Genomic DNA, 26,745 nt, shown 5'->3' with positions numbered 1-26,745 from the left:
GCTACGTTGGCTATCACCGGAATGACTTGCAGCTCATGCGTATCTACTATCACTCACGCAGTCCAAGGAGATCCATGGGTGCAGTCGGTCAATGTCAATCTCTTGACAAACAGCGCAACAGTCGTCTTCACTGGCAAAGAGAAGTGTGACGAGCTGATTGAGACTGTCGAAGACTGTGGATTCGAGGTCTCAGTGGATCAACTGGAAGAAGTTCAAAGCAAATGGTCCGGAACGACAACATTGTCGAAACAACAAACGGCGAGGTGGCATGCATCATATTTCATCGGCGGCATGACATGCTCCTCTTGCGTTGGCAACGTTACTCAGGCGTTGAAACCCCACAAATGGATCGATAAGGTCGACGTCAACCTCATCTCGAATAGTGCAACTGTCGTATTCAAGGGTAAACAACATTTGCCAGAGATCAAGCAGAGTATTGAAGATGTCGGATACACCGCCACGCTCAACCAGGTCACCCAGAATGGCACTGAGGCCACGGAAACTACCGATCGATCAGTCGCACTCCGTATAGATGGCATGTTCTGTAACCATTGCCCTGAAATCATCACCAGGGGATTACGGGAAGCATTCGCCAACCAGGACACTTTCTGTATTGAGGACCCACCAATGTCACTTCAACAACCCATCTTACATATCCGATACGTGCCATCGCCTCCTGAATTCACAATGCGAAGCATCCTCGCAGTTATCAAAAGTCTCAACACAGAATTCAGCCCTTCGATATTCCATCCTCCTACTCTCGAAGAGCGAGCCCGGAAAATGCTTGCGCAAGAGCGGACACGTATCTTGTACCGCCTTGTACTCTGCGTTGTTGTTGCTATACCCACATTCGTCCTTGGTATCGTCTACATGAGCCTGGTCAGCCCCAAGAATCCTACACGCAAGTATCTCATGGGCCATATGTGGGCTGGCAACGTCACCCGACTCAACTGGGCCCTGTTTATCCTCGCCACACCAATCTACTTCCTCGCTGCGGATACGTTCCACCGCCGCGCACTGAAGGAACTGAGGTCCATGTGGCGACCTGGGAGCCGAACGCCATACTTGCATCGCTTCACGCGATTTGGCAGTATGAACATGCTCATCTCTCTTGGAACAACCATTGCGTATACTGCTTCAATTGCCGAGCTCATCATGGCTGCCACAAAGATATCAGAAGGCTCCCTGGACGACTCCTACTTCGATGCCGTGGTTTTCCTGACCATGTTCTTGCTTGTTGGTAAGTTTCTGGAAGCCTACAGCAAGGCAAAGACTGGTGATGCCGTCACCTCCCTCGGTAAGCTACGTCCGAACGAGGCTGTTTTGGTCGACGCGGAGAACGGCGATATCAAGGTCGTTACCGATTTTCTAGAAATTGGTGATACCGTTCGTGTTCACAACGGTACCTCGCCACCATTCGACGGCGACATCATCGAAGGCTATTCGAATTTCGACGAATCGAGCTTGACAGGTGAATCGCGACCAGTCAAGAAAGGGGAAGGTGACACCGTATTCTCGGGTACTGTAAACAAGGGGGCACCGGTAAAGATCAGGGTTACGACTGTGTCAGGTACGTCAATGCTGGATCAAATCATCAATGCTGTACGAGAAGGACAGTCCCACCGCGCACCGGTCGAAAGAGTTGCAGACAAAATCACCTCGCACTTTGTGCCCTTTGTAATCGCCGTTGCTATTATCACATGGCTTATCTGGCTGGTTCTCGGCAAGACGGGGGTTATTCCCAGCGACTGGAAGAGCAAGAGTGCTGGAGGCTGGGAGCTTTGGTCACTACGCTTTGCTATTGCCGTCTTTGTCATCGCTTGCCCCTGTGGCATCGGACTTGCCGCACCAACTGCACTATTCGTTGGTGGGGGTTTAGCTGCTAAACATGGAATCCTCGTCCGAGGTGGCGGCGAAGCTTTCCAGGAAGCCAGCTCTCTGGATTGCATCGTCTTCGACAAAACCGGCACCTTGACCCAAGGGCGTGACCCTGCAGTAACCAACCACAAGTTTACTGGCGATCAGAAGAGTGAACTTGTACTCGGTATTGTAAAGTCACTTGAGCAGAACAGTAACCATCCCATCGCTCGAGCACTGTCCTCTTTTTGCGACAAGACGGCACATGAGACACCGACTGCGGTTGATGTAGACGAGATACCTGGCAAGGGTCTGAAGGGAACTTTCAGGGTTGATGGTCAGGAGATTACTGCTATTATCGGCAACGAAAGCTTCATGGCTGATTACCATGTCCCCATTCTCGCGGAAGATGCTTCAACGCTTGAGACATGGAAATCACACGGAGACTCTGTTGCATTGGTCGCACTGTTCCTACGACAGACCCAACCATCAAGTCAGTCCTCGGAATCACCCGACCCATATGAGTCACTCTTAATTGCCAACACCGAAGTTCAACATGCACCAAACTGGCAGCTCGCGTGCGCCTTGTCCATAGCCGACCCTCTCCGCCCTGAAGCTCCCAAGGTTATCTCCGCTCTGAAAGCACGTGGTATAGACGTCTGGATGCTCTCCGGTGATAACCTTACTACAGCCAACGCAGTGGGGGCCCAAATCGGCATCCCCTCTTCCAACATCATCGCTGGCGTACTTCCGGACCAGAAAGCAGAGAAGATAAGGTATCTTCAGCAAACACTCCAAAAGCACCAGAAAGCGGCCCTACAGATTCCTTTCTTATCAAGGTGGAATGAGGGCAACACAGGCAAGCGCGCAACCGTAGCCATGGTAGGCGACGGCATCAATGACGCTCCAGCCCTATCCACGGCCGACCTCAGCATAGCCATAGGCTCTGGTTCCGATATTGCCCTCTCTTCATCCTCTTTCATTCTCATAAACTCCCGCCTCACCACTATACTCACTCTCCTCGACCTCTCCCGTGTAGTCTTCCGCCGCGTCTACTTCAACTTTGGATGGGCTCTCATATACAATCTAGTCGCCATGCCTATCGCCGCTGGCGTGTTGTACCCTATCACAACTGGAGGAAAACCAACGAAAATGGTTCACAATGGCTTAGAGATGAGTGTAGGTATGGAAATGGAGGGCTCGGGACGAAAGCATGTCAGACTTGACCCTGTCTGGGCTAGTCTAGCCATGGCATTGAGCAGTGTGAGTGTGGTTTGTAGTTCGTTGGCGCTGAGGAGCAGCGTGCCTCTATTAGGCTTCAAAGTCAAGGATGAGTGGGATGAGGAGTTTGAGACTGCGGATGGAGTAGGAAGCAGGGGTGGGGACATGCCTGAAATTGTGTGATGATATCCGGGGCTTCCTATAGAACTAGTGTACACCCTTCGAATTACCAGCTCAGCCCAAATTCCCAAAGACATCTCTTCTCGTGGCTTCTGATGTCGTCCTTGCCCCTGTCGCATGCGACCAGCCGAACGCGACAGCCCGAAAACAAGTCCCCACCAGTAACCGCAGGTACGACATTACGCACCGACTTGGGAAGCTGCAACTGCAAACAAGCACACCGACATTCACTTCGGCCCTTTATCATGACTGATAACATGATCTCAAGTGCCCTCGCATCATTACTGAACTGCAATTGCGCTCGCAACAGACGCGATCCATGAGCGACTCTACATCACCTCGCGCACCACCTCGGCTTGATCTCCCACCCGCAGCCCTACATGCACATGCACGCTATGCACCTCATCCAGACTCCGCAGAAGCTGTGCGCATTGAACGGCATCGATGCGCGAAAGAGCTAGAACCTATGTGTCGAGAGAAAGTCTCTTCCACGCCGAGTAAAGTATCGCGTGACTTACCGAGCTTGGATACTTTACCATCGCACCCTGTGTCAGCTCGAGGAGACTCCAGGGGTACGCTGAGACGACGCAGTTCCGGTACCAATGGTCAAGCAAGTGTACAAGCGGACGTGGCTACATGTGCGGAAGCAGAAGCAGCAATAGAAACAGAAACTGAAGGACATGGAGATAATAGCGAACGTAAGACACGGTGGTATGACGGCATCGTCAAGTTCTGGAGTACACAGATTAGTCTCACAATTGAAGAGGGCACGTATAGAGATCATCTTGGTATGTCTCCCCGCTTGTTCCTACACTTTCTAGAAACCCTGGTTTTGGAATCGCTGTGTACTAACAAACATTCCCTCAGCACTCGAACGCACCTTCCTAGCCTACCTCCGCACCTCGCTTCTCCTCGTAATGATGGGTATAGTCGTCGCCCAATTATTCCGCTTGCAACACACGCCGAAGCCTAACGCGCACTTTGGCTTCCACAAGATCGGTATACCTTTGGCGGTTACCTTTATCTGCATGGCCATTGTCGTGGTGCTGGTCGGCGCGGTGCGGTTTTGGAGGTTGCAGAGAAAGTTGACGCAGGGGAAGGCACTGGCGGGGGGAGCCGAAGTGCTTCTGATTATGGGTCTGGTGGGGATGCTGTTGGTGGGGACGTTTGGTCTGGTGTTAGGGATCGACATTGACAAGATGTATACTGGGCATTGATGCACACTGTTGACTAGGCGATAGATTTCAGGCCTTACATCAAAGGTTTGATCCTTTATTTACTGTTACATTTAGGCACCGCGCCACGCTTCACTGATGTTCGGTCGTTTCGTGCACGTTGCTATGTCATCGATTGCGGTGGGTCCAGTCTCAACCCGTATCCGCACTTAGCAAGCAGTCAACTCCAAGACTTATCAAGCTACAACAAAAGAGATGTTGGGGATACGGAGCGGAACATGCTACCAAACATTGATGTAACAAAGCCAGTATCTGGCGAACGAAAGGTATATGCCGCTTACCTAGAAACACACCTCTTGCTCGTCAATGCTGGGCTCGCCGCATGCATGAGTCTATATGCAATATGGCAAAGTTGCATCTTGCATACTGCACAACCGCATCATAGGTATAGTATGTAGTACCCTCTAGCTATACACAATATGTAAATCTGGGACCAGCCACACTTGTACAGAATTCTAGCCTCTATATCTTCTCCTAAATCATCATACACCCGCCTTCTTAACCTTCTTATCGTCATTTACCTCTTGCACAGACGACGAATCCCGTAGGATACCCGAGTCGCCCTGTTCAGCCGTCACCACATCCGCGATTGGTCTTCCACCCAATTCGTCCTTTGTTTGCATAGCCACAGTTGGTTCCGTACCCTCGAAACGTCGATGTACAGGGATAAAAGCATCGTAGTACCGAGGCATTATCAAACCTAGCAGAATAACGATGATCGTCAGGATGGACAATATGAAGCCAGCAATCATCATGGGGTCATAGCGGAGAGTGTGGAACTCCGGAAAGGCGAAAGACAAAATGATGGCCAAAACAGGTCCACTGAGGTAGCGGAGGAGGAAGGGCATGAAAGCCGGAATTTTCCAGTTCTTGCCTTGACCGACGATGACGTTGAGGTCGCGGCGGAGTTGGTTACCCTTTCCAACATCATTAGCAATCTGGAGTACGCATGCGAAGAATCGTATCTGGGACTCACCGAGTAGAACGCCAGGAACCAAAGTCTTCGGATGAAAGCATTGCAATTCCAGAACGAAGGAGCACGTGCATCCGGTGTTCGCGCCAACAGAACTGCTATAATCGCAAACAGAGCGTAGAAGCCGATGCCAGCACCAGCGCCTGCTCCGGGACGTCCGATACCGTGCGCTAAGCTGATGCCGAAGACTTGACCGCCGAAGAAGCCTATGTTGTAGACGATGAAGGCGGGTAGGCCGGTCTGGTCCACAATGTCTCTCCATCGGTACACTGTTGTTGCGCTGGAAACTTCGCTCCAGACGACAAAAATGAGGGCTACGTTGTTTACCCAACGGTCGATTCCATCCAGTAGGTAGTAGCCGAATTCTGTGCAATATGGTAGGCACCTTTGGAGAACACAAAGTCAGTGGATGTCGTGTGGGAGGTCATGACTCGGTATGCGTATGTGCATGCGGAAATGTTTGACTCACATCAAGAAGGAGAGCACAGTAAGTGCGGTGACGACAACAGGTCGTGAAGCCTTGACCAGCCCAGAGTCACAAATCAGTGTGACCACAACGTCAAGCATGACAAAAGCCGAACTGAACCCCAGCACAACTAGAGTGAAGAACAGCAGCACAGCCCAGAAGTTTGCTCCTGGCATCTGCAATACCGCTTCCGGTAGTGTCAAGAACCCAACGACAAAAGCTCCTAGTCTAACACCATCTTGCGGCCATCGGCGCAGATACCCGACAACCCCAAAGACAGCAAAGGCCGCAAAGTTCTCAAACAGAACATTGCTACCGCAGATGAGGCAAGCATCCATGACAGCATTGGCATGCTTGGTGTTGTAACTGGCATAAGATGTGAAGTATCCGAAGCCGATACCAGTAGAGAAGAAGACTTGGCCGACTGCAGTCTGCCAAACAACACCCGAGGCCAACTGATCGCTCCTCCAAGTTCTCCACACAAGATCGACTCCTTCGCGAGCATTTGGAAGTGACAGTGCTCTCCCGACGAAGATGATGGTCGTGACAATCGGCAGGCCCATGGTAAAGTAGACGACGCGACCTGTCATACCCACGCCCCGAAAGATGGAGATCCAGATGAGGAACCAGACAAAGATGCTCCACGCAACAGTTTCACCCAGAAGCGCTTTACTAGGATACACAGTAAACGAAGCCACAGAGTTACCATCTGCACTCAAGCTCCCCTCGGTGATGTTACCGCGCTGCAGCACATCGTTGTAGTAGAACTCGTCGATGCGGTTTTCCCACGGCAACGGGCTGGTGAAACTGTAACGAAAGTACTGCATAATCCACGCGAGGTTGACTGTGAAGTATTGTACAACGAGGAAGCTGACAATAACAGGGCCCATGCCGACGCCCTTGAGTCGACGGTTCATGTTGTTAACTAAGACATGATATCTTCATGTCAGTGTATATCCTTTTCTTATTCTTACTGCACGTCAGATGCCATGCCATGTGGTTCAGCCTTACATGCGATCACGGTCCCACCTCGGTACGCTTGACCGATCGACACTTCCAGAATAAGTGATGGAATGGCGATGAGAAAGACGGCTAATAGGTACGGGATGAACCATTGAAGGCCTAAGTTTGATCTTGTTCGTCAGGGAAAGGGAGCGTCACGTTGTGGATTTGGATGAGTGCTACCGTAGTTGTTGTAGAGTACGCTGGGGTATCTCAGAAGATTTCCTTGCCCGGCACAGCCTCCCATGGCTGCGAGGAGGAATGCTGCTCTTGATGGCCATTGATCGCGTCCGTCTTCACTTTTCGCGGCTGGCGGCGCGATGTAGTTACCAACCATTCGTAGGAATGGCATAGCCATTTTGCCAAAGGGGGGACCGGCGAAATGTTTGGAATGGAGGGGATATTTGTGTAGAAAAGGGTTATCTTTTAATTGAGTTCGAGTTGCTGAGCTCTGGTTGCACTAGTCTGATAGTTGATAACCCTTCCCCAGACAGCCGGGCTGTAGATAACTTCTAGTGTTGAGGAGTGAACCTGTTTTATTTTATGGTTCGAGGGATCCACTTCAATACGTCCGCCAAGGCATTTTGCCAAATTCCTTCAACCCGCGTTCGGTTGGTCCACTCGGTCCGGTCGGTGCTGGTGGTTTGTGAGTCGCCAGGTAATCCCGCACATAGTCTTTGCATTGTTGAGATGCTCCGGTACACTACATTGATAAGACCAGCCAAGAACCCGTCATTTCTCACCGTTAACTAGTGTCTGTTGTAGATAGACGTTTCTCAGACTAAATACTGTATCACAAAATTTTGGTGGCAAGCACACCACTCCCACTGCTAAACGTAGGGCGTACTGTCGACCGCCAAGCTCCCGCTGCACAAAGTGGAGATCTGTCTATCGGCTGGCGTACGTCAGACAGTGGTGGTTGAATTGTTTCCGACAAATCATGTTGTAATGGGTTGCCGTTTTCCGGTTCGCCAATGCTAGGCATAGCTTGGTTCCGCCCCCAACTGTCACATCAACGCTTATCCCTGAATTTCGTGAATTCGAGGTAACAAGAACATGAACGAGATCTGAACACATGATGTCATTGCTTACTAAGACAGATAATCGTTGCTATCAGAGTAGATTTTTTTCACTGCAAAACTTTTATACAGTTCGAGATAGATGTGCGACAAGATACTACGTTTCTTCGACAAAGCAAACGCCAGCGGATTATAGTATCGGCACTGCGCCGCAATGCTTATACACATTTGTATCAGTTAGAAGAATACTAGCTACGAGACCAAAGAAAATATTTCGGAAATGTTGGAAAATGATCGGGAAGGATGCCAACGTCAGCCGTGTCTAATCCGACAGCGCGCTAGTTTTGGAAGAACTACTATCGTCGATACAAGAGAAGTGTGTCAAAAAAAAAGACCTGGAAAGCCTCTGAGTAGATGAAAGGGGGTATCACTTTCAGGAGATGGTAACCTGCGAAGCTGACCGCAAAACGCTTCTAAACACTAGATGCAGTGTTCGGGGCATTGAACGTCATGACGCTGTTTGGTGGTTCCCAGCGAGGAACCGTCTGAGCAACGATAGCCACTCAATGGCGCGCACCGGACATGCTCTCTACCTGCCAGATGAGATTCTCATTCTCAATTTCCTTGACCTTTAGGTCTGCTTCAAGCTTGGCTATTCTGGCCTCCGCCTGAAAACGGAACAGCTTTTGATCTCTTTTGTACCCTTCTATATTCTTCGCGTGTCTGAGCAGGGTCGAATGGAGCTGGTTTTTAGTGATATCGTCTAGGGGCACATTTGCTGCGCCTAATAGACCAAAGAAGCTCTGGACGAGGTCCTCGTCTGAAGCATTAGTAAACCGACTTGGCGTTGGCGTTATATCGAAAGAGGAAGATATTGTTGCCATCGGTTGGCTTCCAGCTGGTGTATTATAAGCCGTCTGGGATCCATACCCTGCGAACTGGGGCTAGGGTGGGGGGTGGCGCATCCTGCCTGGTGCCGGTTCGCTGGACGGAAATGGGCGGGTTGGTGTATCATACGCCGTCTGAGGTGTTGGAAGTCCAGAAGTCTCGTGGTACTCAGGCTGCGACATTATCTTTGGTTTCTTGGGTGTGGGAGTCATGAAGTCCAATGCCCTGACAGTACTTCTGGATGGTCCTGCCGCGCCTAAAGCTTCCCTAAGCTCCTCCTCATTGTCCGATTCAACACTGATAGAACGTGTGCGCTTGAGACTCGATTCTGGTGGGCTGGGTTCGCTCGTGGATGGTGGAGGAGTGAGAGAAGGCTCTCGTTTGGGTATTGTAGCAACGACAGTCTGGCTGCCTTCTCTGTCGGAATTGGTCGTGGATTTTTCCGCTGCTTCTGCCGCTTTCTCCTCAGCCTTAGCCTTAGCTTCAGCCTCTTGCTCCTTCCGGTTCGACAAACCAAAGGAAGAAACCACATTGCACATGCTTAGGACGCGGACAATTGTAGACTGTAACATGTCAGAACTGTCTGTACTAAGACACACAATAAATTTACACTGTCTCCCTATGTTCGAATTCTTCTTTTTGACAGTACGAAGTACAGCCTGAGGTCGATCTTGGCAGTCGCCTACTAGATGTTAGCTACATTTGCACAGGGCTATCTTGTTGTCGTGGAATGTTTTTCTTACATAGCCAAACGCCTTTACAAAACAGTCCGCCTAAGTTTTGGACCACATTTGACTATGTTCCGCGGAGGTTATCCTGGTGTGTGTGTGTTGTTGATTGGGGGATGATGAGGCTTGGATGGTAGCGAGCTGATGCGCAAAGGCCCAAGCTCGAATACTGACCCTACAACAATGGATTGCTGTGGACCCAACCCACCGCATCCGGGTTTAGCTGAAAACGAGTGGGAGGACCCACTCGTTCCGCATCTCGTATTGACCATTCGGAAAGATGTTGGCATCCATCGAACACCATTCATACTGGTTACCGGACATGAACGGGCATGAAGAAAGATCCCGTCGCTCGCTACCCCCGGGTGAGGCCCCAGCACCATGCCTCCCTTCCCGCCCCCAATTCCGCAGTCCCTCACATAATTGGTGCTCATTCCGGGGAGTACCAGCGGCGATAATAATGTTGCGATCGGCCCGGGGACTATCACTGACACCCTTCTTCAATTCCTTGTTCCTAACAAGATCCGCCGTGTAGCAAACATGCTCCTTCGATCAGCGAGATCAATCCCGCTGTCGCTTGTACTTCTCCTTGTCTTCCTGGTCTTCTTGGGATTCCAACTCAGTCAGGGACCAAGCCATGAGAAACTTCCTCCGCCACCACCCGCACCCGAGGATAAGCCGCCTGTGGAACACAAGAAGCCACGAGTTGCTGTTGTAACCTTTACTACACAGCAGCAATCCTACATTCACCTTTCGATGAAAAACAAAGATCGTGAGTGTGGTCTGGTTTGCGCACCCTTGAATACATAACCTGACACTAGCACGCACCAGACTACGCGCGCAGGCATGGCTATGACTTCGTTGCCGACTATGAAGCGCACTCTTCGACGGGAAATCCTGTTTACTGGAAGTTTGACATGGTTGAGAGGCTCATCAAATCCAAGAAATACGACTGGATATGGTGGATAGACTTCGACACGCTCGTCACTAACACGGCAGTCAAACTCACCTCTATCATTGACGAGGAGCTGCAGAAGGCGAGTAATCCAGATGAGGTCGACTTCATATTCTCACACGACTGCAATGGCCTAAATTTAGGCTCCTTTATCGCCCGCGCGCATGACCGATCCCTCGGGTTCTTCCGCCGTGCACTTGAACTACACGATGACCCCCAGCAGAGTTACAGCGAGCAGGACGCCATGGTTCAGCTCTTGAAAGAGAAGCCATATATGCACCGAAACGTCGTGGCGCCACAATCGAAATTGAATGCCTACCCCGAGGAGATAAAGTGCTTCGAGGATCCGGATGGCCAATGGAAGCCAGGCTACTTCGTCATTCATTTTGCAGGAGCTTGGGCACATGTTGAGGGCGAAGATCCAACCGGCCAGCTCATGAACCAGTACGAGGACAAGATACTTTGGGGTGAATGGGAGCAGTTCTATTGAGAACGGATTTGGTACAGTAATTTCCAGGAGGGTTAATTTTCTCTGTCGCTTTCAGATTTCGTCTGGCACGGATTTTTGGGAGGGGAAAGATATCCAGGGTGGCGAATACGATTGGTCTCATTTTCAGCCTGGCGTTTTCGAGTTTTGCTTTTCGTTGAAATATCGGTGGAAGTATCGGTGAAGCCTTCTTGAACCTGACAAAGGCAAGGGGAGTTAGAATGCTACCCAAAAATCCTTTCTTGCGACATTGCTGTTGTTCGTGGTGCCCTAGACTCGATGCCACAGGAGGCATACACGGCTTGAACGATGTCGCAGCAAAGATCTGACAGAGATAGCGGGCCCCCATTAGACCTTACCTATTAGGGATAGCAGTTTATATGGGGCAGCGGCGATCTCACTCGTCCACACGTTGCAGGCTTGGCTACGTCACACCAAAGGCGAATCTAGTGAACGGAAAATGAACTTAGTATTAACTATTGAAATGCGATCCAACTATTGCTTCCTGCCCTGTATAACCGATTTTCCACCAAAGCCCGGGCCAGGCTGAGCTCCACGACCGCTAGCAAGCTTGACCGTGAAAGCACCGCGCTCGATAGTGTTTACTAGGACGAACCCTGAGGGGAACAAGAAGTGCGACCAAGTACCCACAAACTTAACAATTCCACCGACAGCATCATCCTCTGGATAGATGTCGAAGAAGCCCTCTACGGAAACACTTGCGCCAGTGGGGTCTTTGCTGATGGAGCTGACGTCATGGACCCAGACTCCGTTTCCGTAGTTGCTCTGGTAGGCGAGGCCGTCGACAATGTAGAGGTTGTGGTCGATACCCTTGTTGTCGGTGGCGTAAAAGGTACCAGTCCACTTGGGGTTGCGGAGGTCGGTGAAGTCGATAATGTGGGTGACAGGGCGGCCGGAAGCACCTGGGCCGACACCCTCTTGCTCGTCAAGCTCATCGTTGAGCAAGACGTACTGGTGCCAGTTGCGCTCAGTCCACCATCCTTGGTGGCAGTAAGTGGCACCGGGGTAAGAAAGTGTCGAGATGATCTCAGAAGCAGGGTTGCCGTCTTTAGTGGTCGAGTCGTATACGGTGACGGTGTCCTCGTTGTAACCGATGCAGATGTTGCGTCCACGAAATCTCCTGTCGGGGCCGTTGTAATTTACACATTGAGCATCGTGGACGTATCCGTCCTGGCTGGCGCAACCCGGTGATGTGGGTTTGCTGGGATCGGAAAGGTCGATGTATTGAAGACCCGACTTGCATGTCTGGTTGCGGGGCTGTGCACCAACTGCGAGGATGTATTCATTGTCCCAGTCAATGACCACGTTATGGGTGCGGCCAATAGGTAGGTCGTCAAACAAACCGACAAGATCGGTTTTCGGGTCGAATGTCTTGGGGCTCTGGGGGTCAATGTTCAAGAGCTTCTTCATATCGAAGACTACAGAAGTGTCAGTAGTTGTGTAAAACTGTCATTTCGAGTGTTTTAACTCACTCTGAACGTTGTGGTCAACAGCTTCGGAGCCAATGATGACCCAGTCGTTGAGGACACGAATCTCACGCCATCTCGAACCCACGCTCTGTGCTGGTAGACGACCCAAGTATTGGATTTGGCCATCGGAAAGGACCTCAACGAATGCAGCACCGGAAAACTGGCCTACGATGCCGAACTCGCGGCCATCTGGAGCGGTCCAACCCCATGAGGAGCTGCCTTGGCCTTCAGGGGCACCCATGTCGGCGTGACTGACAAAGTCATAAAGGTCCATCTATAGCTCGTCAGCATAAGCAAGTCAGAGATCGAATTGTACTCACGTTCTTGCAACGGAATGTCTGATTGGCATTGCCTTGCTCAACGATAGCTAGACCATCCTCGCAGACAACGCGGTTGTCCTTTCCACCTCCCCAAGCTCCCATCTTCGAGCTCTTCCAAGACTTCCATTGACGAGGGTCTTGCTTGCCTTCAACTGCGTCATTCTCCCATTGACTCTGTGGGTTGCGTTAGTATTCGATTTGAGGGATGCGAACGAATGAATGGGTGTTATACCGTCTTCAGCTTCATAAGCTTCTGATGAATTGCACCAGAGACATATTCTGACTTAGAAAAGTGAGCGGCCTGAGCCACAATGGGCAGAGCTAACGCAGTAAGGGAGAACTTCATCTTAGCGAAAGGATGGAGTGTAATTGAGCTTGAATGAGCACATTTCTTCGACTATATCCCTAAGGTATATATACTAGCCATGCCCACGCGACACAGGCTCTCGTCCGAGATCATTACATGGCTTCCAAAATTCCGACTCCATGTTCATGTCTTGGTATTGCCGCATATTCTGGGCACGGTTTGGCATTCATGCTCTTTGGGGAAGGTCACGACTACCGACATGCTAACTCTTTACGGAAGGTGGCCTTTCCCAGGCCATGTCAGGCGTCGCCAAGCCCCGAAGCTCATAACAAACTATATGCCACGGGATAGAAGACATGGGGCAACTGTATTATCTAGCTGTTGCCTCGGGAAGACGGCGAATATGACTTCATGGCGGCTATGCCCTGCTGGTGAAGTCCAAGACCTCCTTGTGAGGCTCGGCGTACGGAGCACTATGTACGACTGGAGACCATCCGTCGTAGCCAGGGTCTGAAAGAGATAACAGGATTCGAATGTACCGAATTGGAATGTGCGAACGAGATGTGGTCGTGGTGTTGCTCGGCATCAAACCTTGGTATGAGTAGGCCTACCTCGGCGTTCGCCAAACACAGCATTCGGTTGTTCTGGTGCTCTGTAAGTAAGATGATCTGGATTATGGAATAAGAACTTTACTCAGCGCAAATCAGAAGTGCGCAAAAATTGAAATTAAATGATGGAAACCGTCGAATCTAGCGCTCTGGACGAGACGCGGCGCGACACGCTTAACAGCGCCGCGGATGCATCAGCGAGAGAAAGTGTATGCGTATATGGGTTTCTTGGGCGGCGGGTATAGAACATATGGATACAAGCTTTGGCGATAATGAGGCAGCGTCGCTCTGCTCTGAGCAGCTGAAGCGATCTGGTTACGTCATCGGCTAGGTAACTAGAGGCTCGAGGATACCCGACGCAGTGAGTGGGATTGCGAGGTCTCCCATAGAAAATCTGAGCCTGACACATTGATGGCCTTACCCATCAACCTCACCTTAGTACAGTCAGAGCATATGATTTTGCATGATTTGGAAATACACTTTTATTCGATATCTGATTTCTCGAAATGAAGCCTGATCCGCGCATCTTGATTGACACACAAATCTCAACTTTACCCTCTGGTACGCGCCTCCTCGATTATACAACCACTTGGGCGACAATAAATGAGAGGCCTGCAACCGCCTCCTTCACTATAACAGAAACATACGGTGCTTTTGATGACGGGAACCTGCTGCAAGCTCATTCTCATCAACCATACGTAAACCATCGTCGATACTGACTTTGTAACAGCAACGAACTTTCAACTAAACGCTTCGCAATAGTATCGTGCGAGCAAATTCGACAGCTCGTGTATCGAAATTTGGCGGAAACATGCGCTCCGCTTCGTCGTTCAAGGTGACTCAAGGGCCTCATGCCCGAAGAGGCTTACACCGGGCGCATCGGCGGCTTCTGCGGTCAGAGCATCACCATAATTCGTTCGTCACATTCTCTCTCATTCGTTGTCTTCCTCGGATAGTTCAACATCTGTGTATTCGCTGTCGCTCGCCTCAGAGTCTTCATCCTGGTCGTAGTTGGACCCTGCCTGGGAATTCTTCTCTTTGCCATCAGCCTCGAGCTCTTTCAATTCTTCCACAGTCAGCCTCGTCGAATTTATATTCAGCCTCAGCTCTATCCCGGTCTGTTCCAGTATTTCCAACGGATTAGATAGTGAAAGCGTAGAGGTTGGCAGAGCACCGTCCCAAATCAGTTTGACTTCTTTCCGTGTACTATCGCGAACAACATCTCTCAAAGAAGCTAATGCAGAGAGACAATATGTCCAAAGGGCACTGTTGTCCGTCGAGATCGTTATGCACGACGTGCTCAAAGTTGGCGGGAGGTACATCGAGAGGTCGTCTTCGCCGGCTGCAACATCGAGGAACGCTTCAATCGGCCCACCGCAATGTTTCAGTTTGGAAAAGCCCTGGAAAGAGCCAAAAGTACCAAATTTGTCGCCTTCAGGGTACACAATGTCGATAATTTCCTTATCAGATGAGTCTCGAGCCTGCACTGTCTCAAGAGAATCCCGGTGCTTCCTCAGCGCATCTCCTATGATTTGCCACGAGTGGGATGGCCACATGGATAGTGCGGAATGCTCGCTACCAAAAGGTTCCCACATACAAGTATCGCGAAGGTACGTGAAATTCCGAAGAGCTTTCATGGCGGAGATGACGTGTGTAACAGCCGTAACGTCCATCATTGTGTCGATAAGCCTGAGAGACTGGATCGAACAACTCGAGTCGGGGATGCTCCAGTTCGCAAACGGCGTTGTCTGGTGAATACGTTTGAGCTCTAAAACCTTCAGAGACGGTAGGCGAAACACGGATGCTATGTTCTCGACCGAAAGATGGTTACCCTCGATCTTTAGATCGCTGAGATGGGCGAATTGGTTCACGCGACTGTTGCCAGACTGACAAGTTGCGGAATGGAACAGAGACAGCCAGCCTATCTTCTGATGAATATGTTCTCCGGGCCCATCGGTGGAGTCGTACACACGCAGGCTGTGGATATTGACCGCATTTGCGATGACCTGAGTGAACCTGCCTTTTGGATGCGGCGAATGGTAGAAGCCATCGAAGAAGTTGGCATTGCAAGAACGAACATGCAGGGCCAGTCGAGGAGCAGCAGCAATCGCCCGCGCTTTTTTGTGATCAAAAGCAGCAACCTTGTTGTACAACACTTCTTCTGCGACACGCTTACAACGCCGATCTGTCCGACACAGCTTCGCCAGGGTACCAGGGCTACCATCCAACTTTTGCAGTATATTCAAGAGAAGCTCTTCAGGTACACCGCCAAGGCAGGCTTGCGTGTTCTTTGGAGCAGCAGGGACTTTTGGTGTCTTGAGGGGCTCCAGGGGCGTGGGTTCATGGCTGACCTTGACCGAGATCGAGACGGATCGTGTGCGCTTCGCAGGACTAGACGCGGACGAGATCGAAGCTCTGCGCTTCGACTGAAGCTGTAGACGCTTCATGGTTGCTGCGCACGCCGTTGAGTATCACAAGGGGTATAACAAAGTAACGACCGTCTTGAAACTTACACTTTGTTACACTTGAACGCGTTGTAAATAGAGTGCTCACCGATGGTCGCGGTGGTGGGTGAGCGAAGTGGAAGATTTAAGGACGTGAAGGAGCGAACGGACGATGGCAACAACAACAACGCGCATGGACCAATGTGAAATCGAGCGTTTGCTCTCGTACATGAAATTGTCGAAGGTTATGGTGTGGACCCTGGCTGCGCACCCCTGATTAGGAAAGGAAGCGCAAACTATATGTGGGGAGAAAGTGAGCGTGGAGGGCAACATTCGACTCACCACTTACCAGAGTGTTTGCGAGGTGCACGCCGAATGCACACAAGCCCCTATCGTTGGATGAATGTGGGGTAGGCGTGACCGCTATAGTCACCGCTCATTTGAGCGAAATAGAGAAGGTTTAGATCAGATGACATTCGAGAGCTTTTTGGCGCCGGTTGCACAGCTTCATCGGTATAACGTGTAGGTCTTTCGTTTCACTAGTCCCTCTCTTTGAAATACCTTTCATTCCCCCTCTGGTTTCTAAATCATAACGTCTAGAATGATTGCAGCAATCACTTGGCATGCACAGTCGACTTCTTGAACGCTTATAAGAGCATATAGACACTTGTACATAGATCATGTCTTTTTAACCCTGTCGTCTATCGAAGTTGTCTTGAGTGCCTGATTTCAACCAAAATGATGTCGAGCATATTGCAAGGGGGGACTTTATCTGTTCACGAGGAAAAAAGACGTTATACGTATTCCAATTCCTGGCCTTCTCATACACTCATACCAATATCATTCAGCGTACCAAGCCTTAAAAGCTTCCATCGCAGATATGGAGAACACTAAGTCACGTACTTCAAGTGGCGGACTCCAAAGCTGTCTCTCCAATGCTCCCATACACATGATCTTTGGGAACTTTAGTAACAAGTATGATAACATGCGTCTTAAGTGAACGCAGCTTCGACCGAGACGCATTAAAAGAAACCACGCACCCGGCTCTAGCCACAGACCGCATTTGATAAAGCGCATTATATTTTGGTTAAAATAAGAGTCGTATATTACTGCCATACTCTTTCAATAATATCGGTAAATGTGTATCACACAGCCCCAACAGCACGCATCTTGTGACACCCATTGTCTTTTTACAGGTTTTTTTTGTATGCCGAGGAGCACTCACAGAGACATGAGAAGTGGTTGAGCAGGTTTCAACAGCACACACATCATCAGTACATGTGCCTAGTTTAAGAAACATCTGGAATGGATGATGATTATTTTGTAAAGAAGGAAGACAGCCCGACAAAGGAAGAAGAAAGACATTTATATCCACACCGACTGGGCTACAAGACTACATCCGTACTCATTTGTAAGTTTTTTTCCAAGATGAGAGCCCAGATCCCATGAACTCAGAGAAGCGCGCATTTTTGACACCGCCAGCGAGTACACAGTCGCATGAAAGGTTATACAACGTTCATTTTATAGAGGGATGGTAAGGAGGAGAAAAGCTGTAGCAAAGCCGCCAGAAAAGGACCTCTCTATATGTCCGATGTCCTTATTTTAATATCGCTGGCTGGAACGCAGAAAGGGAAGAAACATCACCACCCTCTTCTTATTTTTGTGAACATTGACGGAGTTGTAGTAGATTTGGTTTAAAGGCCACCGTTGTCAGGCTGACCCATAAAGACCACAGCCCTAGCTTTTTAACAGCACTCCGCGCGGAAAAAGGACATTTCTTGTTCAGCTCCTGATTTTAGTGATACGTATTTTAGAGAAAGTAGGAAGGAGGGTAGAGGACACACTGCCTCCAGCCATTCATGTTTCCTAATTTGTTTTCTAGAAATTTTGCTTTCCTCGAAATAAAAAAAACTGTTGAGACAAAAAGTGAACACTCTTTGCCACTGCGTTGATTGGTACAAATACCTTTCTAACAAAAACCAACATTGACTTGAAGTGCCGTGGCTTTTATAATTTGCCAAACCAGCGAGTAGGAGTTTTGGAATCAAGGTAGTTTCAAAGGCAAAGCAGAGCAACATATCCTGTAGCCGTCTCGATTTTCAATAGAAAGAGAAGAAAATAGTCAGGCTTGTTTCAGAGTTTTCAAGAAAGGAAGTGGAATGGTGTGAGGAAGGGAAGAACCAAGTCGGTAACTACATTTTATATACTCTAAACCCTCCACTAGTCCTCATTCGGACATACCAGGCTGTGAGTTTTCACATGTACAGAAGGTTGGCATTTTTAGAAATGTGAAAATAGTCCGAGAAAACAAGCACATTGCATCTTCATGCCGGTACTTTAGAAAGAGAGGAAGACACATAGTGTGTCGCATTGTATTTAGAAAGTTGGCAAAGGGGTCGACAAACACGATCCTTGCGCGTGAGTGTTTTAGAAAGAGAGGAACACACATACGACGCTAGAAATCTGACTCACAATGCAAGGTTTCAAAGTGGTCGACAAGCACATATTGAGCCGCTTAATGCATTTTGAAATCAAGTGCGGAAGAGAAGGAGAACATATGCAGAGAGGTCGGTGCTTTTTGATAAATGAATTTATGGAAAGGTTGTTTTGAGGTTTTAAGAGAGATGGAGGGGTTTATATACCTCGATTCTGAGCTTGCTGAATTTGCTGCTCCCGTAATCTTCCCATACTCCCAAGTAATGCACAAATCCCCACTCTTCACATTTCTATCAAAAAGTCGTCGTGTTGTTTTCCTGCCTCATTGACTATATATTCCAGTCTCATGAACAATATCACAATGTTTCTCATTACAGCGCTAATCCTCTGAACTCTCTCGTTATACCCAAAAAGGTCCGATACTACCTTCCTATCAACTTCACACACATCAACAAGCTCGAAATAGTACAAGCATCAACAAGTCATGTATTCAGTTTACAAGATCGTCTATGGAAGCTACTGAAAGCTCCATGAGCTCTATCTATAGCTCACTGTGTTCGGGCGAAGCGTCATCCTTGACTTCCTCAACATTGATCTTGACCTGCTCGGGGTCCGCAGCCTTCTCCTGCTTAACCTCAGGCTTTTCGGCAGCGACTAGAAGCAAATCAGGTAGCTTCTCCTTCTTACCCTCACCCATGCGAATAGAATCGACCCATTGCTCGACATCCTCGAGGCCAAAGGCGCTGCCGGAGTACTTCTTGTACCAAGCTCGCTTGCCGTTGGTGGCAATCAGGTGAACCTGGTCTGCACTTCCAAGACTCAGTTCTGTGAGCAGGCTTGCTGCAAGAGGATTTGTCGATGGAACACTGAAGAAGGGGAATAGATGACTGCCCGAAGCATCGTACTTCTTGTGGATGGAGGCGAGAGATGCGACAGCAGTGGTGGCAGCTTCCGAGGCTTCGTCCTTGGGCAAGAGGGCCAAGATGCAAGTCTTGCTCTGCTCATTCAAGCACGTAGACTGGAGTTCGGCCGATTCGGAAAGAAGAGGTATGGTAGGCTTGAGTTCCTCTTCGGGAAGGACAATCGGCTCAGACGTGGTCTCGTCTTTGACGTTCGGGTCAGGCGATTCGGTAGGAACGACAGGCTCCTCGACAGTCTCATCAGTGGCTGATGCGGCGGCTGAAGACTTGTCTGCTGACTTGTGGGAAGCAGAGGCCTTGGCGAACTTGCTTGAGGACTTGGACTCCTTCTTGGTATCCTTTTTCGGCTTGGATTTCTTTGCCTTCGGGGGCGGACAGTCGGGGTTTGGTGGAGCGACTTGGGAAAGGAACTTGACCATGGATTCCTTGTCGGCCTTGCCCTCATGCTTGATGGGTGTGTCTGAGCCGGCGGGAATAAGGATCAGGGTTGGGAATTCGGTGATGCCGTACTTTTCAACTGCTGCCTTCTCCGACTTCTTGACTTGGGCGACAGAGATGAGCCCAGCGAAATCAATCGCTAGTGCTCTCATTGTAGCGCTGACGATGCCCTTTTCACTGAACAGGATAGCCTTGGCGGTGTCCTTGTTCTCCTGCAGCCACTCATCCAGGTTCTTGTCGTTGACTCTCTTGACCATGTTGGGCACCTTGTCCTTGACAGCGTCCACAATGCCCTTGGCGGTACGTGGGCCCTGATAGTCCTCAACTGTAGGCTTGCCTGGCTTCTTGCTAGGTCGGACGAGCTTGAGGGTAGGGAAACCCTGAACACCCATCTGCCCACAGAAGGGTTTGTTCATCTCCTCATCGCAGTTCACTGCAGCAACCTTGGCGATACCGTTGAGAGATTTGGCGGCGGCTTCGTAGGCGGGCTTAAGGTTCTTGCAGTGACCACACCATGGCGCATAGAATCTGGCTTCGTTAGATTGAACCACGGTGGAGACTGAAGATATCTTACTCTACAATCGAGGTGTAGTTTGACTTTGCAATAACGCGATCATAGTCCATGCCAGTGATCTGAATGACGGCACTGTTCTTGGGATACATGCTCTCGGCGTGTGCATTGAGGGCCAGCGCGGCCGCGGCGGCGAAGAGGGTCGAAGAGCGAACCATGGTGGTGGGTGGTAATATTCGACGCGTAGGTAAATTCGAAAGCAGGCAGAAAGTGGCTGCTGCTGCGGTGCTTATACTCTCACATGGCGTTGTTGCCAGGTTGGCCTTTTCAATCACTTGTAACAGCTTGCAATAACCTGCATGTCCGTGGCCATAGCTGCAATGCGGGGAGACAGGGATCTACCAGGTATCGCAACATCATATCACCTCAGGAAGTGATATATCCCCTCAGAGCACTGGTTTGATGGAGCGTATTGGGAACCTGCACGCTGTTCGAGATATCAGATGAATCGTCCAGAAATATGTACAACATGACATCGTATTCGGGTGGGCGCGTTGCAAGTGGGGGTCAAGTGCTATGACCGCATCCTCGTTCAAGCAGGTGCCTGGAGCCCTCAGCACGACCAACCCCATCGTCGCGTATCCGCCTCACACATACATAGACAACACCACAACCAAACATGTCCGACAAAGTGCCCGTAAAGCTAAAGGGCTTACAGCTCACGCAATGCGCAAAACGGGCTGCCCAGCTCGAGCGACATATGCCCATCATGACCTACTGGAGTGAGTACCGCATGCGCGCCAGCCCATGTCGAGGATGCATATTGACCATGTACAGTACGGTTCTACATGGTTCAGAGAATCATTGCTGGAGGTCTTCACTCGGCCGACGACGACTGCAAGGCCTATACCACCGATCTCATGGAGAAGCTTGAGCAGGCAAAGGCCGATAACCCCAACGAGGATGCTCTACTCGATGATACCGTCGCATGCGCCTACTGCGAACAGTTTGCTCTGCAGACGCTTGGGAAGGCTGAGAGAGAGATGAGAGAAAACAGAGTCAACGGGTACGCATACGACGCCTTTCTCAAGCCTCGTCGCTGCATCTAATTCGCGTGCATAGACAAACCGCCGACACGCTTCTCGCCGCTTCGACATTCCTTGAGATTATGTCGGTATGGAAGAACAACGATCCCGAAATCACCTCCAAGACAAAGTTTGCCAAGTATCACGCGTTGCGCATCGTCAAAGCCATCAAAGCCAATGAAGACCCCAATGCGACAAACCCTGTGCAAGAAACCCAACAACAACCCATATCGCCGCCTGCTCTAGATCCCGACGACCCAGAAGTCCAGCGCATAAACCAGTCTGCTACCCCCCAACTACAGACGAATCCATACCAGCCTTACGTCGAGACTGCGCCGAACACGTCTGCTCAGCCCTCGCCGAACCTGCCCTCTGCGCCTACAGGGTACACACAAGCATCACATAGCGACGTCTCGCCCATATCGCAGCCAGCCCCGTCGCGGCAGGGTTCTGTTGTTTCTATCGGTGGTGGGTACTTTCCCAAGACTGATCCTCCTACCTTTACAGCAGAGACAACGGCGCCAGGCCTTCCAACAGCACCCATGGACATCGATCCAATGACATCTTCACAGCCGGGAAGCCCTCAGGCATCACAAGCCCCAGGTTTCTCTGACCCAGCAAGCTTCTACCAAAACACTGCATCTCCACCACCCCAGCAAACGCCTACTCAAAACCCCTATCGATCTCCTCCCCAGTCTAGCCATGGCATGGCAGCTTCGCCAGCTCCTCAAGTTCCACAGAAACCCCAGAATCTTGTCTCCAGCCCGGTAGCCCCTCCTCAGAATTACCAATTCGCCGCGCCGACGCAACAGCCGCCTCCGCCTCAGTATGCACCACAGCCAACTGGTTTCCCGCAATCCGCCCAACAACAGTATTCTGCGCCACATCAAAATCCATATGCCCAGCCCCCACAACCACCACCTCAACAACATTCCCAAGGACCTTTCAGGAATGATGAGGACTCCATCATGGCCGCTCAAAAGCACGCCAAATGGGCTATTTCCGCACTGAACTTTGAGGATGCGGATACGGCTGTCAAGGAACTACGCATTGCATTGCAAGCTTTGGGTGCCTTGTAAGTGCATCAGTCTTGCCAGAGCGGTCGGGCGAGAAAGTGACCAAGGCAGGCGAGTCCCGAACAGACGATAGTCAGGGATCTCACACAATTGGAGGAGAACATGTCGGCTTGAGCATGAAGCGTTCTTCCTTGATCGCGTCCTCTACTATTACCCCGTTGCAACACTTGTATGGAAGCTTCAGCGGGTTCTCTTTTGCTCTATACCCACTTATTGTATATATGACCGTCTTCTACGGATATCATTAGAACAAGCAGAATGATGATTGAAATCCAATACATAGCGCAACCAAATCAGATCTTCGTAGACCCGTCTTAACTGCATTTTTTCTCTTTAGCGTCTTCTCGTTACCAGAGACACTCTACGGATCCAAATAGAGCTCAAAATCGATACACATAACGAGCATCGCCACAATAGCATACACTTTCTCGGTAAGAATCCACATCACGACATCTCATATCCGCCAAGTGCATCGCGTGTCAGTTAGTGCCAAGAATGGGTCGTGCACGTGCCTTGAATCCAAGTCTTAAGAACCGAAAACCCGAGCTCAACCTTTCCACCAACCTGCACACCACAAGGGCAAACCGCATGTAGTCATGCGTCTAGGAAAGCCTCGCACAAGCTGTAACACATGATACAGCGGCGAAGATGGCGCCCATCACACCTCTCAATGCTGCGGATATAACCGAAAAGGCGCGGCGAGAGCTGCTTCTTCTGCTCGAGGGTGTAAGGTAATATCAACGTCGCACAGCGCTGCAACATCTAACACGTGCGGATAGATAAGAGGCAAGAAGAACCTTGTGCTTGAGAAAGCTCTTGCTGGTCCGCTCAACTTACTTGTCAAATTCTCTACGCTACAGGAATATGGCGTTGATAAGCCCTTCTTCCTGGAGAATGACAACGTCGACTCTTCACAGCGCAACATCGTCTTCCTCGTCCGAGGTGAAAAGGCGAAGACTGTGATGGCCGTTGCTGGTAAGTGAAGCTCCAGCTTCCTTGCGTCTCTCGCCGTCGTGTCCTTGCGGCAACCTTTTGGGTCAAAAAGTAGGCTAGGCAGATTCAACCCACTCTGCCTTGCCAGTCTTGATCCCTAGATCGAACATAGCGCTTTTATTGGATTGCCTATCATTTCCATATAGGAACAGTCTATTGTACGGTGCTAACATTGTAGTTAGACCAAATCAAACGTATTCGTCGAGACAGCCAGATTGAACATGAATTCTCCATCTTTTGGGTGCCTCGCCGTACCTTGACTTCCGACCAACTGCTTGAAGAAGCTGGTGTTTTGGGGGAAGCCAGTGTGAGCGAGTGGCCCTTGTTTTTCGTGCCTCTTGCCGATGATGTGCTGTCGCTTGAGCTTGAAGATGCCGTGTCAGACTTGTATCTTGTATGTCACACCGTGTCTCCAAAATCGACTTGATGCTAACTGCATGTAGAAGAAAGATCCAACCGCAATCTACCTGTCAGCCAAAGCACTCATGCTTCAGCAGCAGAAGTACGGCCTCTTTCCGCGTATTATCGGCAAAGGCGACAATGGCAAGCGTCTTGCTGACCTACTCATTCGTATGCGCACCGAAGTCACGGCAGGGGAGTCGTCGGCTGGCGGAGGACCATCGTTTCTCGGCTTGACTCCAAGCTCAAGCATAGACAGTCTTATCATTATCGACCGAGAAGTCGACTTTCCTACAGTGTTACTGACTCAATTGACGTACGAGGGTCTGATCGACGAGGTCTTCAACATCGCTGCCAACCAGACTGAAGTCGATTCCTCTGTAGCTGGCGGCGCAGCACCTCAGCAAGGGCAGACAGGGTCGGCCTCAACCAGTATGAAGCGCAAGATTATGATTGATCCGAAAGACTCCTTGTACGCTGATCTTGGCGATGCGAACTTTGCCATTGTGGGTAACCTGCTCAATCAGGCTGCTCGTCGCCTACAGAGCAGTACCGGACGCGACCAGCTTGCCACGAAGACGACGTCTGAGTTGCGAGACTTTGTGGCAAAGCTACCTGGCTACCAGGCTGAACAAGCAAGTCTGAAGCTGCACACCAACCTGGCGGAAGAAATCATCAACTTCACACGTACCGACATCTTCACGCGGAGTCTCGAAGTACAACAAAACATCATGTCCGGCGCTGACCCCACAACTCAGCACGATACGCTTAACGAGCTCATCAACCGAGATGTCCCACTCCCTGCTATACTCCGCCTGCTCTGTCTGGAAAGCACCACAAACGCTGGCATCCGCCCCAAAGATCTTGAAGCCTTCAAGCGCGCCATTATTCAAGCCTATGGTCCCCAGCACATCCTCACCCTCGCCTCTCTTGAGAAAATGGGCCTTCTTGCCCCCCGCGGCGGCGTAAGCCTAGGAGGCGTAGGCGCACCCGCAAAGCCAGGCAGCGTAACAAACTACACACCTCTCCGCAAGAGTCTCAAACTCTGGGATGACGACGTAAACGAAGCCAGTCCCAACGACATCAGCTACACCTTCTCTGGCTACGCGCCCTTATCCGTTCGTCTAGTTCAGTCCATCATCCAGAAACACACCTTGGCAAACACCATCAAACCCCCATCTGACCCCCGCACTAGCGTCCAGGCCAATCCCCTCGCGCAGGGTCTCCGCATCTTCGACGACGCGACAAAGTATGTCCGCGGCGCTACGTTTGATGAGACGCAAAAGGGAGAGGAGAAGGCTGTCAAGGCGAGGCAGCTGCTCAACGGAAGCCAGGGCGAGCGCAACAAGACCATCGTCGTCTTCTTCCTGGGAGGCGTCACCAGGGCTGAGATTGCGGCGCTGAGATTCGTGGGCGACAAGTTGAAGGAGATTGGGGGCGAGGGTAGGGGTAGTCGTATTGTCGTTTGCGCGACAAATGTGGTGCGGGGTGAGCTGTTGGTTGGTAGTGCGGTTGAGACTAACAGGTTCAAGTGTTGATGGCAGCTATGGTGTAGACAAAGATGCAGATGTGGTGATAATGGAAGAGACATGCGTGGAATTATCTGGCCACATCTTCAATAGGATTCCAACCAATGCAATTTCCAGAATCTCAGTTCGAATATGCGACATTGCCTTTCTTTTGCTACATCCAGGAGAATACCGGCTGTGTACAGACAACAGCTGGTAGATACATACTTCTAGTTGGCGGATACAGAGCCACTATTTCGTTGGGTAGTTGATAGACACATACTCCCTGTTGGCGGATACAGAGCCAATATTCAGGTGCACCGTTAGCAGACACATACATCCAGTTGGCGGATACAGAGCCAATATTTAGTTGGACAGTTGGCAGACACTTACTCCAAGTTGGCGGATACAGAGTCACTTGTTCAGCTGTTCACAGTCCTCTTGCTATACCTGGGAGAATACCAAGTGTATCACGCCAATCATGTTCATCAGGCATAAGTATGTAATCAAGTCATTTCAATTTCCTTTCCGCTCTCTCCATGTACCTAACTCGTGAGTTACATAAGAGACATGACCGCCTGGCTTGCTTTTGCAGACATCCGTTACGATCGTTTCGTCAGGCATCGTCGTGAAGGTACAAAAATGACTTTTGCGTCCCCATGAATGCCGGGAACCCATAAAAGATGAAGGAACCAAACACACCAAGTCTATCGTTAAATGCCGCAATAGATGAAACTCCGTTCGCAGCTAGCAGTCTGGGTATCCTGCACCTGCGCTCCTCCTTGCTGACCGCCCCTGTGGCCCTCCTACTTCGCGATACGCTTATCGGGTGGAGAAAGCCTTGGTGACAACGCGCTTGAGAGCAAGCTCCTTCTTCTTCAGGTCATCAGCAGGAGCATCCTCGATCTCAAGCTGAGCCATGGCGTCAGACAGAGCCGACTCAATCTTCTCCTTCTGGCCACGCTTGAGGCGGATGGAGGTGGTGGGGTCGGAGACCATCTCCTCTACACGGGAGATGTACGACTCAAGCTGTTGCCTCGACTCGAACTTCTTGCTGAAAGCTTCATCGCTGGTCTTGAACTTCTGGGCGTCGTTGATCATGTTCTCAATGTCAGATGATGAGAGCTTGCCAACAGCGTTGGAGATGGTAATGTTGGCGCTGCGGCCAGTGCTCTTCTCAGTGGCGGTGACCTTGAGAA

General features: G+C 50.4%; 10 protein-coding genes across 10 annotated transcripts; 4 read left to right on the top strand and 6 right to left on the bottom strand.

The window, feature by feature from the left end:
* Positions 1-21: 21 nt before the first annotated feature.
* On the top strand, positions 22-3,261 carry PtrM4_138080 (ZntA, Cation transport ATPase; the record flags this gene model as incomplete). Its single annotated transcript, XM_001938141.2, has 1 exon — positions 22-3,261. One exon carries the CDS (start codon positions 22-24, stop codon positions 3,259-3,261), a length of 3,240 nt encoding a protein of 1,079 aa, XP_001938176.2.
* Positions 3,262-4,975: 1,714 nt separating this feature from the next.
* PtrM4_138070 (Na+-dependent transporter SNF family) lies at positions 4,976-6,849 on the bottom strand (the record flags this gene model as incomplete). The annotated part of the gene is made up of 3 exons (XM_001938143.2): positions 4,976-5,410; positions 5,470-5,851; positions 5,936-6,849. The coding sequence occupies 3 exons, from the start codon at positions 6,847-6,849 to the stop codon at positions 4,976-4,978; spliced, it is 1,731 nt and encodes a 576-aa protein (XP_001938178.2).
* Positions 6,850-8,516: 1,667 nt separating this feature from the next.
* Positions 8,517-9,413, bottom strand: PtrM4_138060 (uncharacterized protein; the record flags this gene model as incomplete). Its single annotated transcript, XM_066109366.1, has 2 exons — positions 8,517-8,773; positions 9,077-9,413. The coding sequence occupies 2 exons, from the start codon at positions 9,411-9,413 to the stop codon at positions 8,517-8,519; spliced, it is 594 nt and encodes a 197-aa protein (XP_065960288.1).
* A 696-nt stretch (positions 9,414-10,109) lies between these two features.
* PtrM4_138050 (Glyco-transf-34 domain containing protein) lies at positions 10,110-11,014 on the top strand (the record flags this gene model as incomplete). The annotated part of the gene is made up of 2 exons (XM_001938145.1): positions 10,110-10,341; positions 10,401-11,014. 2 exons carry the CDS (start codon positions 10,110-10,112, stop codon positions 11,012-11,014), a joined length of 846 nt encoding a protein of 281 aa, XP_001938180.1.
* Positions 11,015-11,506: 492 nt separating this feature from the next.
* On the bottom strand, positions 11,507-13,167 carry PtrM4_138040 (Herpes-BLLF1 multi-domain protein; the record flags this gene model as incomplete). Its single annotated transcript, XM_001938146.2, has 4 exons — positions 11,507-12,450; positions 12,505-12,775; positions 12,822-12,995; positions 13,054-13,167. The coding sequence occupies 4 exons, from the start codon at positions 13,165-13,167 to the stop codon at positions 11,507-11,509; spliced, it is 1,503 nt and encodes a 500-aa protein (XP_001938181.1).
* A 1,501-nt stretch (positions 13,168-14,668) lies between these two features.
* On the bottom strand, positions 14,669-16,183 carry PtrM4_138030 (uncharacterized protein; the record flags this gene model as incomplete). Its single annotated transcript, XM_001938147.1, has 1 exon — positions 14,669-16,183. The coding sequence occupies one exon, from the start codon at positions 16,181-16,183 to the stop codon at positions 14,669-14,671; it is 1,515 nt and encodes a 504-aa protein (XP_001938182.1).
* A 2,974-nt stretch (positions 16,184-19,157) lies between these two features.
* On the bottom strand, positions 19,158-20,703 carry PtrM4_138020 (Thioredoxin domain-containing protein; the record flags this gene model as incomplete). The annotated part of the gene is made up of 2 exons (XM_001938148.2): positions 19,158-20,502; positions 20,549-20,703. 2 exons carry the CDS (start codon positions 20,701-20,703, stop codon positions 19,158-19,160), a joined length of 1,500 nt encoding a protein of 499 aa, XP_001938183.1.
* Positions 20,704-21,164: 461 nt separating this feature from the next.
* On the top strand, positions 21,165-22,649 carry PtrM4_138010 (DUF605 multi-domain protein; the record flags this gene model as incomplete). Its single annotated transcript, XM_001938149.1, has 3 exons — positions 21,165-21,267; positions 21,323-21,551; positions 21,608-22,649. The coding sequence occupies 3 exons, from the start codon at positions 21,165-21,167 to the stop codon at positions 22,647-22,649; spliced, it is 1,374 nt and encodes a 457-aa protein (XP_001938184.1).
* A 645-nt stretch (positions 22,650-23,294) lies between these two features.
* PtrM4_138000 (SEC1, protein involved in synaptic transmission and general secretion, Sec1 family) lies at positions 23,295-25,593 on the top strand (the record flags this gene model as incomplete). Its single annotated transcript, XM_066109365.1, has 5 exons — positions 23,295-23,372; positions 23,426-23,621; positions 23,822-24,033; positions 24,083-25,481; positions 25,571-25,593. 5 exons carry the CDS (start codon positions 23,295-23,297, stop codon positions 25,591-25,593), a joined length of 1,908 nt encoding a protein of 635 aa, XP_065960287.1.
* Positions 25,594-26,368: 775 nt separating this feature from the next.
* Positions 26,369-26,647, bottom strand: PtrM4_137990 (uncharacterized protein; the record flags this gene model as incomplete). Its single annotated transcript, XM_066109364.1, has 1 exon — positions 26,369-26,647. One exon carries the CDS (start codon positions 26,645-26,647, stop codon positions 26,369-26,371), a length of 279 nt encoding a protein of 92 aa, XP_065960286.1.
* Between the last annotated feature and the right edge of the window lie 98 nt (positions 26,648-26,745).

The sequence above is a fragment of the Pyrenophora tritici-repentis genome, chromosome 8, assembly GCF_003171515.1.
Source record: "Pyrenophora tritici-repentis strain M4 chromosome 8, whole genome shotgun sequence".
In the NCBI taxonomy this organism is placed as follows: domain Eukaryota; kingdom Fungi; phylum Ascomycota; class Dothideomycetes; order Pleosporales; family Pleosporaceae; genus Pyrenophora; species Pyrenophora tritici-repentis.
Note: the sequence above shows the minus strand (reverse complement) of the source record. Positions and strands in the feature narration are given on the sequence as shown.